A 19,787-nucleotide genomic window follows, 5' to 3' on the forward strand; every position below is an offset into this window, starting at 1 on the left:
TACTGTATTGGCGATAGATTACTGTATTGACGATAGATTACTGTATTGACGATAGATTACTGTATTGACGATAGATTACTGTATTGACGATAGATTACTCTATTGACGATAGATTACTCTATTGACGATAGATTACTGCATTGTAAATAGATAGATTACTGCATTGTAAATAGATAGATTACTGTAGTGACGATAGATTACTGCATTGATGATAGATTACTGTATTGACGATAGATTACTGCATTGACGATAGATTACTGTATTGACGATAGATTACTGTATTGACGATAGATTACTGTATTGACGATAGATTACTGTATTGACGATAGATTACTGTATTGACGATAGATTACTGTATTGACGATAGATTACTGTATTGACGATAGATTACTGTATTGACGATAGATTACTGTATTGACGATGTAGATTACTGTATTGACGATAGATTACTGCATTGACGATAGATTACTGTATTGACGATAGATTACTGTATTGACGATAGATTACTGTATTGACGATAGATTACTGTATTGACGATAGATTACTGCATTGTAAATAGATAGATTACTGCATTGTAAATAGATAGATTACTGTAGTGACGATAGATTACTGCATTGATGATAGATTACTGTATTGACGATAGATTACTGCATTGACGATAGATTACTGTATTGACGATAGATTACTGTATTGACGATAGATTACTGTATTGACGATAGATTACTGTATTGACGATAGATTACTGTATTGACGATAGATTACTGTATTGACGATAGATTACTGTATTGACGATAGATTACTGTATTGACGATAGATTACTGTATTGACGATGTAGATTACTGTATTGACGATAGATTACTGCATTGACGATAGATTACTGTATTGACGATAGATTACTGTATTGACGATAGATTACTGTATTGACGATAGATTACTGTATTGACGATAGATTACTGTATTGACGATAGATTACTGTATTGACGATAGATTACTGCATTGTAAATAGATAGATTACTGTAGTGACGATAGATTACTGCATTGACGATAGATTACTGTATTGACGATAGATTACTGTATTGACGATAGATTACTGTATTGACGATAGATTACTGCATTGACGATAGATTACTGTATTGACGATAGATTACTGTATTAACGATAGATTACTGTATTGTATTTCTTAGACTTTATGACAGGTAACATCTCTGTCTGATAAAGCTGAGAAACAATCAATTCAATTGTTCCATTTGCATCGATTTTAGGTAATAATGTTATTTAGCGCAAGGTGATTCAGCTAACCAATTCTCTGATCATTTTATGTGTATAATGATATCTAGTATAGTCTGTCATGAATATTCCTTCAACAACTTGTCATCTACTGACTGCCACTCAGCAACGACCTGCTCTGCGACTCAACTTACATCTACCTTCATGGAGTATTGGAGCTATTTTCTGATTAGATAGATAGATCTGTCTGCCTGGATGTTTCAAGACTAAAATCAACAAAACTTCGGTCGCGGTTAAAATGCTCAGAAGAAAAATACGTTCAAAATGACATCACTAGTTGATATCGCCTATTGAGTTCAAGTTGGGCGAATCTCAATAAAAACCTACAAATTGTCATTAGTTGCTTTCTGAATTGTCCAAAGTAGATCTAATGTTAGATTTCCTTTTGTTACATAGCTACAGAGCCACTGGATTACAGCTTGCCACCGACTGTGTCCCACTCTCAAGCAAACAGTTCCGCGAGTCAGCCAGGTGAGTAGCTAATCAGTCAGCTGAGTCACTAGTCAGTCAGGTGAGTCACTAGTCGGTCAGGTGAGTCACTATTCTGTCAGGTGAGTCACTGGTCGTTCAGGTGTGTCACTAGTCGGTCAGGTGAGTCACTGGTCGGTCAGGTGAGTCACTGGTCGGTCAGGTGAGTCACTGGTCGGTCAGGTGAGTCACCAGTCAGGCAGGCGAGTCACTAGTTGGTCAGGTGAGTCACTAGTCGGTCTGGTGATTCACTAGTCGGTCAGGTGAGTCACTAGTCGGTCAGGTGAGTCACTAGTCGGTCAGGTGAGTCACTAGTCGGTCAGGTGAGTCACTAGTTCAATGTATGTGCTTTGTAATCATATGTGGTGATGGTTCAATCATTACTGTAATAATAGACACGTCTGTCTGAAGCCTTCGTTCGGGCTGAGGTAAAAGATTGTCTCTTATGGGTTTTGAACCTGTGATATTCCGCATGGCAGCCTGACAAGGGCTAATTGACAACCTTCCTGCTATTTTGAATAGTAGAGCACATACTTTTTACATTGTGATTTATCTGCACACATTACAATCTCTCACAGCTACTAGGCTGCCAGGGTACTACTTTATTTAAAAACTAATATTACATAATTAGAAGTATTTGAGTTGCCCTTTGTAAATTATCTTTAAAATTTATAACTAACAATTAATTATCCGTTGTAAATAGCCAAGGAAGCGAGGTGGCAAAGAATTTGTTGAACTCTTATGGTAAAACAAGGCTTTGGTGGAAGGAGTAGTAATAATAATAGTGTTTACCGCTACGAGAATGTTCCCTCTTATCAGCTTTCTATGTAGCACTTTCTATAAACATCAATTTATAAAGCGTTATCATATAATCGTCAATTATTATGGGATTATTTTTGAAAAGCTCTCAAATGAGCAGGCTACTATACATTTTTGGTCTCTTTATGGTGGAGGCAGGTGTGGTGAGTGTCTGAGCTAACAAATGTAGAACCTCGATTCATATTGTGTGTATTGGTTTTGTATCACTCGATGGTCATGCATGTCTTCACCGTTCTAAGGCTATTATTGTCGATGTTTTATGGAAGGACTGTAGTGCTCCTTGGTTGCTGGTTTCATTGCACGCGTATGTAACTGTAAATTTGGGTCGATACACCTTAGTTTGTTCTCTGTTGCGATGACATAAGCCTTAGTATATGTTTATGTACATTAGTTTGTTCTCTGTTGCAATGGCATAGCCTTAGTGTATGTTTATGTACATTAGTTTGTTCTCTGTTTCAATGGCATAGCCTTAGTGTATGTTTATGTACCTTAGTTTGTTCTCTGTTGCAATGATATAGCCTTAGTGTATGTTTATACACCTTAGTTTATTCTCTGTTGCAATGACATAGCCTTAGTGTATGTTTATACACCTTAATTTTATTCTCTGTTGCAACGACATAGCCTTAGTGTATGTTTATACACCTTAGTTTATTCTCTGTTGCAATGGCATAGCCTTAGTGTATGTTTATACACCTTAGTTTGTTCTCTGTTGCAATGATATAGCCTTAGTGTATGTTTATACACCATAGTTTATTCTCTGTTGCAATGATATAGCCTTAGTGTATGTTTATACACCTTAGTTTGTTCTCTGTTGCAATGATATAGCCTTAGTGTATGTTTATACACCATAGTTTATTCTCTGTTGCAATGATATAGCCTTAGTGTATGTTTATACACTTTAGTTTGTTCTCTGTTGCAATGATATAGCCTTAGTGTATGTTTATACACCATAGTTTATTCTCTGTTGCAATGATATAGCCTTAGTGTATGTTTATACACCTTAGTTTGTTCTCTGTTGCAATGACATAGCCTTATTGTATGTTTATGTACATTAGTTTGTTCTCTGTTGCAATGATATAGCCTTAGTGTATGTTTATACACCATAGTTTGTTCTCTGTTGCAATGATATAGTCTTAGTGTATGTTTATACACCATAGTTTGTTCTCTGTTGCAATGATATAGCCTTAGTGTATGTTTATACACCTTAGTTTATTCTCTGTTGCAATGACATAGCCTTAGTGTATGTTTATGTACCTTAGTTTATTCTCTGTTGCAATGATATAGCCTTAGTGTATGTTCATGTACCTTAGTTTGTTCTCCGTTGCAATGACACAGCCTTAGTGTATGTTTATACACCATAGTTTATTCTCTGTTGCAATGACATAGCCTTATTGTATGTTTATGTACATTAGTTTGTTCTCTGTTGCAATGATATAGCCTTAGTGTATGTTTATACACCATAGTTTGTTCTCTGTTGCAATGATATAGTCTTAGTGTATGTTTATACACCATAGTTTGTTCTCTGTTGCAATGACATAGTCTTATTGTATGTTCATGTACCTTAGTTTGTTCTCCGTTGCAATGACATAGCCTTAGTGTATGTTTATGTACATTAGTTTGTTCTCTGTTGCAATGGCATAGCCTTAGTGTATGTTTATACACCTTAGTTTGTTCTCTGTTGCAATGACATAGCCTTAGTGTATGTTTATACACCTTAGTTTGTTCTCTGTTGCATTGATATAGCCTTAGTGTATGTTTATGTACATTAGTTTGTTCTCTGTTGCAATGGCATAGCCTTAGTGTATGTTTATACACCTTAGTTTGTTCTCTGTTGCAATGACATAGCCTTAGTGTATGTTTATACACCTTAGTTTGTTCTCCGTCGCAATAATATAGCCTTAGTGTATGTTTATACACTATAGTTTGTTCTCCGTCGCAATAATATAGCCTTAGTGTATGTTTATACATCATAGTTTGTTCTCTGTCGCAATAATATAGCCTTAGTGTATGTTTATACATCATAGTTTGTTTTCTGTTGCAATGACATAGCCTTAGTGTATGTTTATGTACATTAGTTTGTTCTCTGTTGCAATGACATAACCTTGCTGGTTTTTGAGTAAATAGATTATTGCAGTGGTGGACGCACATGCTGGTATTTTGCATGGTGTGGACATTATCATGTTCGTCGGAGGCATTAGCACTCTGTTAGTCCATATCATTTCATATGCTAATTCGGTTCACAGCTCTTTCACTTTTTCATGCCTTTCTTTGTTCGCGATCGCAATTGACAGATCGAATTTTTATTAGTAATTGAATTCTATTAGAAATAGCAAACGTCAAGTTATTACGTTATACTAGGTTTACTAACCAATCACATAGGCTACCAAGGTATATTCCCACGGTATTTTATGGTGAAAATATTTTTGCCTCCTTTAGACTGCTTGCTAGAAATGCAATAGCAAATGGCACTACTAGCAACTACTACTAGCAACTACTAATAGTAACCCGGATCTACTAGCTGGCGTGTCCAAGCATTCATGTAACAACTCTGTTCATTTTCACTCATTTGACACGTGACACTGGATGGCAGGTAGAATGAGTGATGTACTTTATTTATATAAAGTTACCAATGTTCAATGCCTCCAAAAAGTTGATTTGCGATTTTCTAATCACAGCTGTACTGGGCACAAGTCTAGAGGGAGCCTCACTCTGTCCAACATCACACTTTGCTACCTCCAGTGAATCGAGACCAGCGTGCGTACCTCGAGTAGCGACACCTTATGAGAATTGTGTGGTCACATCATCACCCGTCCCTCACTCTGATCTTGCTAGCCCTAGCACCAGGTGCGTCACACGCGTGTGTTCATTAAGGCTGGTTCACACTATACCGCCATATGTCAGCGTTTTCCTCTCGCCGATTATCCATCAACTATGTGCACAGTATATTGAAGGCATCATCAAGGCAATGCGTTTACATGGGGAAAAATTGCGCCTTTGCATGACAGCTTGTGCAATGTATACCACATCCGCGAGGGTGATTGGACGTCGCGGATCGCTTAATCTTTATTTTCTTTTATGACAGTTGCTGCCGGACTAGTATTTCATCGTTTCCTCGACTACATTGTATGATGAGAATGCAATGCTGCCAATATTTGATTGATGTAAGCGCAGATGGGTTTGTGATAGTGTGAACATTGTATTGTTATCATAGACGATCACCGGAGTTATCATAGACGATCAACGAAGCATTGTGCGATTAACAGCGACACACGGAGATATAGTCTAAACCAGCCTTCAGAGCATATTTTGTGTTGAAAGTTAGTCAGTTTTAACTCGTACCCTAATAAGCTCTGATTCAAGTTACGGATCGGGATTTGAATGCCAGGTGTTGGCGCAAGGATGCAGACTACAGTGTTTATGCTTTGGTATATCTATATGATATTTTAATAATTTGGCATATCCATGGTACTGTTGGCTACTCCGATAATTTATTATGACATCTATTATGCATCACCATGGGTTTATGTCATTTGCTAGCATATTTGAATATAATAGTCTTCAGATGACACCGTCGTACTGTATGTGCACACATCAAACCCTTTGAAGGATTGTGTCCTGTTTTCTCTGCTATTCTCTACCTGCCTGCATCCTTTTTAAGGGTCGCACAACTCACATACGTAGGTGTAGGTAGTTCAGTTTGTCACAGTGATGAAGAAAATCAATTCATAGTGTTTCTCGCTGTCAGTTTGTTTCATGGCTGAAATAACTTGTTCTTTTGTAGAACCAGCCCAGGGGCTTTCCGGGAGTATCTCTCTGAGGAGCCTGTCAGATCGTCTCGTTCCGCTAGTGAGAATTCAGCTCAGTCTCCGAGCAGCAGAGCTGCCACTGCTATTAGTCCTGTTACATCTGTTTCAGTACCCTCCCCACCCGCTCTGCTTGTCAGGGATGTTTGCGAGGTTAGCAGTATTTGTCCGTTCACCGCAAAAAAAACTATCTCTCTTTAAGATGATTTGAACTTTGTTTTAATGAGCCCATCTGAATGGCTAAACATCAATCATCAGCTCGATGAATGGAAATACCGCATGGCTTCTCACGAAATGTGTTATCGGTAACATGTAGTTTTCACACGCTCCACTATGCATCGACCATTTTCACCGTAAGCAATATTTGCACTAGTGACAGTGTGTCTGCGATTTGCTAATTTTTTCCAATATACTGAAATGCCAAGGCTTGCAATCAACATGTTGTACAAACTTGGTTGGTCACAGTTCATAAAGTTTCCGGTATGGTTTATTTCAAAAGTAAAGAGTAAAAGACAAAACACATAGTTTTATTAATAATTACAAAAAGAAAGGACTGTTCGTCTTATAGGATTTTGCCGCTCTAGCACAGTCGCTCAACAGTGCAACCTGAACGCAGCAATAGCCGATGTCCTAACGCAGCAATAGCCGATGTCCTAACGCAGCAATAGCCGATGTCCTAACGCAGCAATAGCCGATGTCCTAACGCAGCAATAGCCGATGTCCTAACGCAGCAATAGCTGATGTCCTAACGCAGCAATAGCCGATGTCCTAACGCAGCAATAGCCGATGTCCTAACGCAGCAATAGCCGATGTCCTAAAGCAGCAATAGCCGATGTCCTAACAAGAAAGTGCAACTATTGACACTTGAGTTTTTTTGTTCCGAACATTTTAATTGCGGCCAAGTTTAGTCGACAGACAAAACCTCAAATGATAGAAAAATACCTGTACTTTCTGATAAAAAAATTTTCAATTTGTCGTGAGTTGACCCTTGAACTTGTGATGTTGAAACCTTCCCAATAAATAAAATACAGGAGTGTTATTGTAACGTCAAGTTTTATCCTAGCTAGATTTTGCATCTGTGCGAACTATTTGCAGTTTTTATTAAAAAGTCCTATATTAGCAAAGTCCTACTTTATCAAAGCAAGGATTGATAAAGTATAATCTACTGCTAGCACATCTTTTGATTGCTAGAGTTTTATGATTTCTAGGAAAGGATGGATGAAGAGCAAGACTGGCATTCCGATTTAATAGTTACTGACACCGTCGAAATTGATGGTTGGAGCCAGGCACCAACCTCTCCTAGCAGATATCTTAGCGATTTGGAGACTGAGCCAATCGTGTCAGCGGGTTAGTTGGAATCTAGGGCTAAGGAGTCGACAGACGGTCGTAGAGTGTTTGCGACTAGCTGATTCTAAACAACTGATGCTCCTAAGTAGTTGGCAGATAATTATTATTGAAATTTCTTTGTTAAAATTACTGGCTAATTTAAGCATTGGAGATTAAATTCTGCATTTCAAAAATGTGTTGAATTTCTTAGGGTTAGCCTGTGTTCCAATCGTAACAACAATTAATTCAGTGTCTGCTAGTCTAAACATTGTATAGAAATACTATTAGCCGGTTGTATCAAGTCATATGATGGTCACTCCGCTGTCCTTGGAAAAATCTGCATTATGGACTGTTTCGGTTTCACTGGGGCTAGTTTTCTGGTACGCTTGGAGCTAAAGCACACTGGAGATAAATTTAAAGGTTAACTGGCAGCATTATAATATTACATCTATTGATTCTAGTATAATCATGATATTTCATTTTTTAGCAATGATAAAAATGTTAGGACAAAAAACCAGTCTTGGAGACAAAACACTTGTGATACAAGCTCCAAGCTTTGACATATGATCATTTTTGGCAGCAAAAATAGACGCGTAATATACAATGTCAATCCCGACTATCAGCCAATGTGTGGATGCGAGATTAAAGTGCCTCTGTTAGCCACCATTTTCCTATCTAGTCATCATGTGTTTTGGTTACCCAACATGGCTGATAATTAGAAGGAAGATCCAAGCGGATTCTACAAATATCAAGAAAGTTTGCACAGTATTAACTTTGGAGCGGTGGTTATAGAATTACACCAATCGGCTTGAGCGGTGTATTCCACAAAATGCAAATGTCTTGTGGCGTGCCCTAGCAAGAACTTCTCTTTTTGGCACAAATTTAAAAGATTGTCTATAAAAATTTGTTGTTCTCGGAAGTCATTTTATTAATAATTATTAACTCATGCTCTGCTTTTATGAATAAGGACATTGAACGGACAGTTTGGAGTTAATTTAGATCAATAGAGGGGGTTTTGATATAATTTTACAGCTTCGTAGCTGTTCCCTGTCAAGATTTTGCATCTATCACACAAAAATATTAGTCGAATGCTGTTCTGTAATGTTATCTGCTGCTGGTAGTGCAATAATTTGTGCCGTCAGTTAACCTTTAAGAGGCATGGAGATGTGCTTGTGTCTCCATGTCCTCCTGCTTGCCTTGCAATCAGCACCCTGCAAAACATGCACCCTGTAATCACACAACACTAGGAAACTAGTTTGTACCATTTATACAGACCAATTTTTATTAAAATGCTTGTAATTCGAATTAATACGTATAGTTCATCATATTATATTTTTAAGTAATTTGTATTTTAAACTTGGCTATATTATTTTAGGTTCCTATGATACTAGATAGATACTAGGATACTAGATACTAGATAGATACTAGGATACTAGATACTAGGTAGATACTAGGATACTATAATACTAGGTAGATGAAACTATTTTCAGTGATTTTCGTATTCTATTTTAAAATGCATTTGCTGACGATAAGCTAAGCAATCACGACAAGGTGGCATAACTAAATATTTGACTCACTCGAATATGCGACTGGTTTCCGATAGCATAAGTCACAACATTGAAACCCGCAGAGTCCTCGGCAAGTTTGCTCTGTCTTACTCCAGCCCAACAACTCACCCTCAGGCTTTTTAAATGGCCGGAGAGCCTTTATTAACTAAGTGCGTATTAATAGGGCAGACATAGCAAGTCGAGTATAAAAATATAGTTGTTCATCACGATCTTGGTTTAGTTTTCTAGCCTCGGGTTGTTTCAAAGTTTAGCCTTGATACAGTAACTGTTGACATTATATAGGTACAGTTAACAATCTATCATTATGACATTTGAGTTATTACTAATATTCAACATAGGTTGCTACCTGGTTGTGACTAGATGAAACTATTTGTCAGTAAAATGCCCAATAGCGTAAACCAAGATCTTCGTCTGGCTAATAGAAACGGCAAATAAAAAGTTGATAATTAATTCAGTGTTGTCATTGGCTGGTCTGGTATGAATTTTACCAATCAATGCCGAAGGTAAGCGAGTCTCAAATGACTCATCGATTGGACAAGTAGGCAATTTGCGTTTTTACAGATTTCCCTCCCAAGTTATATCTTCATATTGCCTGGCACAGGCTTACTTTAGCTATATCTTAGTATGTAGCCTGTGTTTGTATGTCAACCTTGAGGCTAGTTCACACTACATTTCCGTATGTCGGTGTCGTCCTCTCGGCAATTATTTGGCTACTATGTGCACCGTAAACTTAAAGCATCGTCAAGGCTGCGCCAATACATCAAGAAAGTTTGCAGCTGTCAAACTTTCCCGATAGTTCGCGGAGCATCTACGACAGCTGTGCCATTTAGCGTGTACCACTTCGACAATGATGGTTGGTCGTTGCGAATTGCTCGATCCAATTTTCTTTTATTACAGTTCTTGCTGGACTAGTATTTCATCGTTTCCTCGACTGCATTGTATACTTAGAACGCTATGCTGCGGACATTTCGCTGATGTAAGCTGGACGGTTTTGCGATTGTGTAAACATTGTAATTACAGACGATCACCAAAGTATTTTGTGAGAAACACCAACATAGGTGATAATGTGAACCAGCCTAAAGTCATAATCTGTTTCTACTTGGAAGAAGTGGCGAAAGATCTGTCATAGGGATTCCATATATCAGGTCCTAAAGGCTGACTTGAAACAAAATTCACCTTACAGTTATTTGGTATCAAAAGATTCACTATGTTTCACTCTGCTGTATTGTAGGTGCAAAATATGTGGAAATGTGATTACAAGCTCTTAAAAGCTCAAAAACGAACAGTTAATCGCAGCTATCACGAAAACGCTGTAAATTGGAATCTATTTCCAAAACGGCTAAAATGGGATGTAGTTGAATAAGATGGCTTTTGTTTACACTTTCATGCAACCTCATTCTTCGAAATATTTTTACAAATACACGTCACACATTCAATAAAACCATGTCTATTGTCCTTGCGTGTCTATTTCATCATAATTGTAAAGCTGTCATTTGAGCGCTGATATCTCAAAACCTACCATAAAAATTTGTTTAAATTTTTAACCGTAGCTCCAAGGAGTGCGTATCATCCTCAGATGAGGACCCTGTTGGTCACCTGCTATAGTTGAAAAATGCTGCAGAGATTGTTCGCGCGATTCGGCAGAAACTGGGTTACATGATCAGATTACGACTAGACGATTAAACCAGGCTGAAACGATACTGTGAAGTAGCGAGCATTTATATTTGATACGGGTTTTCCGGTAAAACCCGAAGTATTTGTCATAAACTAGTGCTACGAGACGTTTTATGTCGAGCCTTTATTGGCCTTTAATTTCACGGGATAACATCACGTTTCAAAACAATGACCAAACTGTTGGAGTACGTCAGCCAAATAAAGAGATTTCAAACTACGGCGTTTTGGTGATGGCTGCGATTAAAGTCTGGTTTCCATATGACTGCGCAACAAAGCGCACGACGTCATGCGTAGGCTGGCTGTGATGTGGAAACGTCAACACACGACGATCGCGCGGCGTGCGTACGCTGATCACAAGGATCCAACACAACAGAATGGATCCTTGCGACGGGTGCGTGCGATGATGTGTCCCACAATACACCGCTCGACCTTTTCAACCTATCCCACAATTCAAACGAAGGGCTGTTTTCCAAAGAAATCGGTCTCCCGTACGAAAAAGTTAAGCCTGGTTTTTATATGACAGCGCAATGTCGCAACGGAGGGCTGTTTTTCGAAGAAATCTGTCTCCCGTACGAAAAAGTAAGGAAATTATCTACCCTGTCCAATGCAAGCATAGCGCCTACGCGCGCTATGGAAACACTGCATCGCAGTCCAAGCATTGCATTGCTCACGATCACTTGACCGCGCACGATCATTGCGCTGTCATATGGAAACCAGGCTAAATTGTTCGTTTTTGAGCTTTTAAGTGCTTGTAATCACATTTCCACATATTTTGTACCTACAACACAGCAGAGTAAGACATGGGGAACCTTTTGATACCAAATACCTGTAATGTAAATTTTGTTGCAGGTAAACCTTAAACCATTTTCATTATTTGCTCATAGCTGATACCTCTAGTTGTTGTTTGAAGTAGAGATGTTTCAGCTCATTCGCTTGTCTTGATTTTACAGATGTTGCAGATCAAAGCCTTGACATAGAGGTACCAGTAGCCCGTGGCAACCTAACGGAAACAGGAAGTAGAAGTGACAGCGATATAGAGGTTTTATCTACTGGCACCCCCTTTAGGTTGAGATCTCGATCCCTAAAAAGGCGAGTCAAGTATATTGAGATAAGATCATACATTGTCCCCTGGGGAAGGCTAGCATTGGTTTTTATTACCGGCTAGAAATTTTATTACTGGTTATATTGAGTGGACAGTGTTATTGCCCATATTAATAGTTAACATGATTGCGTCGAGCACACCGTCATATGCCGAGCACATCATCACACGCTACTGAGCTATTGAACACGCCATACAAGATGGACGCATAGCATTGCTGCCTCTCTCCGCAAATACATTCCATCCATTCAGTTATACCAGAATAGTTTGCTAGTAGTAAGATAAGCCCGGTCAGAAGAAACTGCAGCTGGCTTCACTCATTGTGATATGAGGCAGATCTGTTGAGTTTTGCACCCATATTTAAAAGCTTAGGGTTATGGTAGTAGGAAGAACATCATGGAATTAGCCACTGACTGTATTAAAGACAAGGTCACACATATTGACCCTAACATTTATGGTTAGAATGGCTCTGTTATTTGCGTTGCTCACTTAAAATTGACATAGCTTAAGTTTTCTAATCAGTGAATTGGGTATAGGTCTGCTGGGTAGAGCGTCCCTCGAACATTTTACACAAGAAGAATAATTATGGTGTTTGGTGGTTGAAGCATGAGTTTTAAGTACAGAAGTCATGTATATTGTCTACTAGTAGTATGCTGCTGCACTGTCTTTGAAGTACCTGGATGTGCGTATTCACATGTAGAGCTGGTATTGGTATCAGAGCATTCGTCTGTACAACTGCATACTTGGAGCAGTTTAAAATAAGACATAGGAAACATGTTGCTGGTTACTTCTGTGTAATTATAAACTCGCCTACCAAAGATGGATTATCATTTATTAAAGTAATGATTATTCTAATTATTAAAGTAATAATTATTTTAATTATTACTTTTACTATTTGTATTAAAATAACTAGCCGATCGTTGTTCTTGCTCCCACAGCAGGTAGACTGGTGGAAGCTATGTGTAGTGTGCCACCATTAAAACAGCTGATCTTCCAGTTTGATCATTTTCAAATCAGTAATTACCCACAGGGACTGTGGGTACTCCTGGCTGATCATGATTAGTACTACTGTCAGTTGACCCTGTAATTGTATTGTTAAGGTCTGGCAAGGGCGGACAATACAAGATTGTTTAGAACATCTAGCTTCAGTATTGCGTGAACATGACACCAAGTACTCTGCAGCTGAAATGTCTCCACACACCTCTCGTTTTTGACATTCCTATAAACATGTATTACAAGCCTTTGATAGAGCCTTAGTATCATGTTTTAAGGACATTTTCCCGCGACCAAACACGAGCGAAGCGATTGTTGGGGAGCTTTATAATAAATGCATATGTGCACAAAACTCACGAAAATTAGTCATCAATGGCCATCGCAAACCCTTGTACCGAAATCTCATCAACAAATTTAACCATTTTTCAATGGAGTCGTTCAAGTATAATAACGATACAAAACACATATAAACCTATTTAAATATGTTACCAAGTCTTTGAAATTTGTAGGCAATATCCTAAACCTTACCCATCTGATCGGATTATACATAAAAGGCAGATTAATTTGGCCTAAAATCACTATTAAAACTTTGGCAAGCCTTTTTTAATCAAATTTAAGACCGGCCAACGAAACGCCAATAAGGCCGTGCGACAGAGATTAGAACCATTAAGTCGTACGCATTTTAAAAGAAAAACGTGCACATTTCACTAGTCTATGGCATTGTCCAATTGCCGAAGGTTTCTGTAACTAACATAGATGAACTGAAAAGTAATCGTTTCTTTTTTGCCGATTTCAAAGTAACTGACATTTTGGACACTTATAATGAGTACTTTGGTATTCCAACTCATGTCTAAAGCAGTGAAAGTGAAGGAAATGACGATGATATTTTTCTAACGATTTTTATAAGATTATTACAATGTTTAATTATAAGAATAATTATTCGATTTTATAAGATTTAATTATAAGAATAATCATTCGAATTCACAAGATCGAAGTATATAGTGACCGATCGATGTTGGGCAATATGTTACTGTTATTAGTTTTTCTAAATAATTTTGTTCAATAGTTTTTCTAAAAATCTAGATAAATATCACAACTTTTTGATATTGTTAGCTATGACGTTTTGAGATATAAACAAAATTGTGCAGTGGTTTTCTATTATTACTGTATTACTTTATTAATAATATTGTTTATTCTAATATCAGTGCATTTTACTTCTTATATCGCATTTTTCCTATGGCGGGGGAGAGATATAAACATATAATCTTTTCCTTTCATTATTGCTGTTTGTTGTATATAATAACACCCACACCCAGTACATTACAGCTACCATTGCAGTTATCCTGTTGCACTGCAGTGCCATTTGATTGCTAATATTGCATTTCTCGACCATCAGTACCCTTTCTTTTTTCCAATATCACTTTGGTCGTGGGCTGTATGACAGGGGAATTTCTAGTTAATTTATATAAAGATTTCAATTTTTGTTATCTTTATTGTAATTTATTTTTGGTTTAAAGGCGTTTTGCTTAAAACCGATGAACTAATCATAACAAACCAGCAAGCAAAAACAATGAGATTAGTTGTCCATCACTGTTTTACATCAAACTGCCATATTGTACGCTACTTCTTATCTATACAGACCTGTAGGGAGTTCCTTGGATTCAATAAATAACTATAAATAACACTAGCTAGCTTTTTTGCTGTATAATTTATGATCTTGTTACTGTTGGCTGCTGCTGATACTTGCTGCTGACCCTTGTCAAGTTAGTCGTGATGAGAGTGGGCATTATTATTTTCATCAAAGCATTTATCAAGATAAAATATTGTATTTTTTAGTAAATAAAAACATATACCGCTATGTTATTGTTGCACCTCTTGCCCTTGGAGACACACACGGGAGCTCAATTGGGTGGCATTCAGAAACACCAAATAAGGGAATTAGTACCTGATTTTCAGGCTAACACTTTTGCGGCCAGAATAGTACTTCTGCGTCTCAGAATTAGTAGAACAATGTAAACATCAGCAATACTTGATTAGTCGTGTGTAGTTAATGTGCTCAAAACTCGATTATCTATTTATAAAGTCTCTACAAGTGTGAGACATTAACTTCTACAAGTTCGTTAGGATTAATTCAGAGCTGAAGTTTTATCCTTTTTATTGTTTGTAAGCAATTGTCTCTCCTCCTGTCAGCCAGATATTGGTAGTTATTATACACAGGTTGTCCATGACTTGAGTTCGTGAGTCAGATTTTGCACTCGGCTCTAATTCCGGCTGCAATGCGACTCCTCCGAGTCGGCCTTCTCGGGTTATGTAACTTTGTCCAACCGAAAGAAAACAAAACTTTATATTATTCCAGTGAATCTCTACTAAAACTTAATATTTTGCATATTTGCTTAGTTTTATGTTAATTGATACATTTTAATAATTATTTTTTCTATTCATCTTATATTTCTGTTGTTCTTTTCATTCACATCATATCAATGTTTAAAATTCTTGGATAGTCTATATTTTCTGTGTAGACTGAGTCATTCCATGTTTTCTGTTTGCTTGGACAGTCATGCCAAGTACAAAATTACCAAGCCGATGTCAAATTGTGTATTGGTGTGGTTATGATGCTATATTCATTTCAATGCTGCATTGTTATAAACAGTCCACGTTGCATTGTTGGTATAATACTTAATTCTTGGTGCAGGAGAAGACGCAGGTCTTCTTCAGTTGTCGAAGTAGATTTGACCGGTACACCCGCTGTGGGTACAGAGCTCGTTGATTTGACTGCATCAGACGAAGATATGGCGACGCCTTTTGACGATATGATGGTGAGTCTGTGCCAGCAGCCCTCTAAGTTGTGTAGGCCGACATCTGCTGTTTCTGATTAGTTATGTTATTAAATAGTGAGACTTGGCGTTTAAAGCTAATTACGCACATATGTTGGCTCAAACCATTGTTGACTAGCAATATTTATATGTATTATATTCCTTGTCAAAATGTATCATAATTTGTAGACTTGGTATAATTTTGTTGCGAGATTTGTATTTTAATAGATTTATTTTATCTCTTGCTGCTAGAAGATTATTTTTGTTGTTCTCTTGCGCTAGTTTCTCTGCTTATGGCTCAGTCGAGCGCCCATCTTGCTAAACTGATCAACGGATCAAATACTGATGCTAAAAGGTTACCGTTTGTATTGCTGCTCCTAAACATGTTTATAAGCTACAGATAAGTCTTGTTTATTGTCATGGAAGTTAGGAGTCATGCACAATGCAATTAAAACGACTATTTCACATATGGAGGACAATTTCAATATGAATGTGCTTTTTATATTTGTAATAACCAGCATCAAATGTTTTGATTACACATTTTAAATCATTTTAGCAACTCTTTGCACACAGTTTTTAGCATTGGAAAGTTAAGCAAGGTTTTCAGAAAATAAAGATTTTATAATTTTAGCGATTCCAGCGAAACTAAACTTTTTAGACTAAAGATTTTTAGACTAGACTTTTTAAACTAAAGATTTTAGCGAAACTAAACTTAATTTGATGCATTCAGTAGAGATATATCATTCTCAAGTTCCATTTGTCTCTGTTATAGTTGACTCATAGAGTTGACTCAAATGAGTCACACGAATTCATATAGTAGTTTTCCTTTCACTAGGAGTATTGAGCAGACAATTTCCTAAATGAGTGCAATGGGCTAGAGTTCTAGTGGCTTGTAGTTCTTTTAGACCTGGTCTATCATCAGCTATATCTCACTTGTAGCAGGTTTTTAGCTAGATTTTTTGCCAAAATTTAGTCCCTGGTGGGACAGGAATAATGATCATTCCTTATTGGCTGTGGTCAGCAGTACTTGCTGGCAGAATGAGTCGTCATACTGCTGGATTAGTTGGTCAGCAACATGAGGATTGGAGAAGCATTTTGGTTTTTCTTGTTGTCTTTAGGATTTGTTATAACTTATTAATTTTATTGCGAATTCCAGTTTCTTGTTCAAATGTTTTCATGTCTAGTTGCTTTTTAGCAGTTTCACTTACCAAATGTAACCATGTTGGCTTTTTCTGTATTTTCCATAGTCGGATTATGAGATGGAAGATGTGATTGTAAATACAGAGAGACAGTCTGCCACTTATAATGCTAGTGAATGGCTTGCGCAGGGCGCTAGGCAAGACCGTTGTGCAGTATCACGCACAGTCACAATGGTATGTTAGACAGATTTATTACTTATACCTGTGTCCATCTGTCAGAGCTTCACTAAATGCGTCAACAGTTCAGCTATTTCTAGCTTACTTCACTCTATCAATGGCCTTGTGCTGTGTATATTAGTAATAATTAATAATTACTATCATGACCATCAGTGTTGTGTTGTATCACACGCAGTTGAGGTCTAGTTAATCAACTATGTTAGAGATAATTACCATATTCTAAATTTTAATGCCTTTAGGAAGCCATTTTAGCAAACCCATATTCGGTTTGTAGCTGGCAAATACATTTGGGTTCTTTCAGAGAATGCTTATTGTTTCTCCTAAAATGTTTCCAGTAAAGGAGTCATTTTGTATGAGTGCTGGGTCAGGTTTCATTTAACAAACTGCTTTAATTGTAAGGGAAATGCAAAAGTGTATCCGTGCCAGATTTTAAAAAAAATTGGTGTTTAACTCACACTTAAATTAGCCAATTACTTTTTCACGAGTTCTGCCATTCAACATCCAGTTAAATATATATATATATAATTATATATATCCAGTGATGTAGTGCTACCCTAACACTCCCTAACTAAGTTATGGTTAGAAAATTTGTGTGTTTTTAAGTATAACTATAGTTAGGGGTAAAAAACTTTAGACTTTGCCAATTCTCAATGTACATGTAAATTATAGCTCTATTTCATTGATTCAAGTACACTAACGTCATTATAGTCGACATTCAATGGCCATTCAATATAAAAGCAGCATACAGTACAATAAAGTGATGTAATGATCATGTAACATGACAAGATTGTGATCCTAATTGGTTGTCTACAACAAAGGCTAAGATCAGATTACAGCAAACCAATGGCAGTCAGCATTTGTACTGAAGGACAAAGGTCAAAGGCATTGATTTTTATTATTTCATCAACTTATTTATTACTACAGATGTGCTCATTTCTCATATCATATACATGATTTTAAAGCCTTGTAGGCTTTGGCAGCCGGGGCTTCGCCAGTTTACACTATATCGCCGTATCTCAGCGTTGATGCCACAGTACTTTGGTGATCGTCGGTGATAACCATGTTCAAACTATCACATACACATCCGAGTTTGCGTCAGGAAATACTCCGTGACGTAGTGTTTTCATTTAGCTTTTTCAATTTTTCGCGAAGAAACCTCTTTGTTTTCGCGTGCTAAAATCAAAAACTAGTCCCGCAGGGACTATCATAAACGGATATGAATAAATCACGCTATCAGCGACCGCGAATTACCTTCGCCGCAATGGTTCACATTTGAAAGGCAGTCATCGATGCTCGGCGAAGTATCAGGAAAGTTTAATAGATGCAAACTTTCCAGATGCTTCGTCGATGCCATCAATTCACATAACCGACGATGAAAGCCGAAAGGGAAACGCTGACAAACGGCAATATATGGTGAACCGGCCTCTATGTGAACACTGGGCTCATTTTCCTTAAATCCATTGAAATATGTTTGCTTATCTGAGATCCAATCCAAAGGAATGCATCACGGCGTCATGGTTTTAAAGTGAAAACAGGCATTGGCCATTTTTATTAGGAGTTGGAAGATGTAGTAGTTTTATTGTGGTGCATTCTAGTAAATGTCATTGCCTTTTCAGTCATCACAAGCGCACCTGCCTGAGGCCTCTTCATCAGCTGGACAGCGACCTGAACAGGCAGGGTCCACTCTAGAACAGCTGCTGACTTCACATAATGAAGCTTTATCACCTACACATGACAGACACTCCAGTATCTCTCATAGTTCAATGCAGGACCACATGCCAGAGCCTTGCGGTCGAGTTGCTAGGTATGTCGTTTGACTGTTACCTAGAAGACAATATCTGATAGTAAATTACCTGTCACTGAAGAGTAATTTGCCCAATGAGAATTGGCTTCAGTCGTCATTAAATTTTCTGAGTTTTCCAATATAATGGCATTATCATGATTATCATGTAAGAGTGTGTGTAGCCACTCTATTAGCATGGATAAGAGTTGAGTTTCTTCACAAGGCATGCTGGTACCATGTCATTCAAGTGCTTGAGAGGTTACCACTGAATGGAATTGAGCTCCCAAGTCACATTGTCATTAATTTAAACATGGTGCAACCAGTTTAAACATCAACATGTATAAGGTGTGTCCAATTCTAACATGAGGAGTCTTTAGACATGACAGTCCGGTACCATGTATCTAGAAGTTTCTGTTTACTCCTTTCAGGCCGAGTGAGAGTTTGCTCGATTTAACAACCCGAAACACGTGTCATTGCGGGCAGCGACAGAACTGCGCGCAGAGACAGACCCACCACCATCCAGCCAGTTATTGGGCCCCTTTTCAACCGCCGCAGTTCTCCACTCTCAATCACGATCCAGTCTTGCCTTCAGCTCCTCATCCCGGAAGTTACTCGAGTCTGATGCCTCCTAACTATCCTCCTTTTCATCCCCCCTACTACAGTCCTCCTCGACGAGGCTCTATGAATGATCCTTATACCTACCGTAGTTACAACGAAAGTAAGTCGGTCTGGTAACTACGTATTACATGTATATGCAATGAGTTACGTGTATATGGAT

General features: G+C 37.8%; 1 protein-coding gene across 2 annotated transcripts in view; it reads left to right on the plus strand.

Moving 5' to 3' along the window:
- LOC137399222 (E3 ubiquitin-protein ligase arkadia-A-like) overlaps positions 1–19,787 on the plus strand; it is a 44,807-nt gene that overhangs the window by 19,762 nt on the left and 5,258 nt on the right. For both annotated transcript variants that reach the window (XM_068085233.1, XM_068085234.1), the window contains exons 7-15: positions 1,684–1,758; positions 5,250–5,418; positions 6,356–6,530; positions 7,586–7,724; positions 11,896–12,034; positions 15,730–15,853; positions 17,098–17,223; positions 18,843–19,030; positions 19,438–19,727. In XM_068085233.1, the coding sequence (XP_067941334.1) occupies positions 1,684–1,758; positions 5,250–5,418; positions 6,356–6,530; positions 7,586–7,724; positions 11,896–12,034; positions 15,730–15,853; positions 17,098–17,223; positions 18,843–19,030; positions 19,438–19,727 (1,425 nt within the window). The remainder of the gene's footprint in view (positions 1–1,683; positions 1,759–5,249; positions 5,419–6,355; positions 6,531–7,585; positions 7,725–11,895; positions 12,035–15,729; positions 15,854–17,097; positions 17,224–18,842; positions 19,031–19,437; positions 19,728–19,787) is intronic.

The sequence above is a fragment of the Watersipora subatra genome, chromosome 7 (assembly GCF_963576615.1).
Source record: "Watersipora subatra chromosome 7, tzWatSuba1.1, whole genome shotgun sequence".
NCBI lineage: Eukaryota > Metazoa > Bryozoa > Gymnolaemata > Cheilostomatida > Watersiporidae > Watersipora > Watersipora subatra.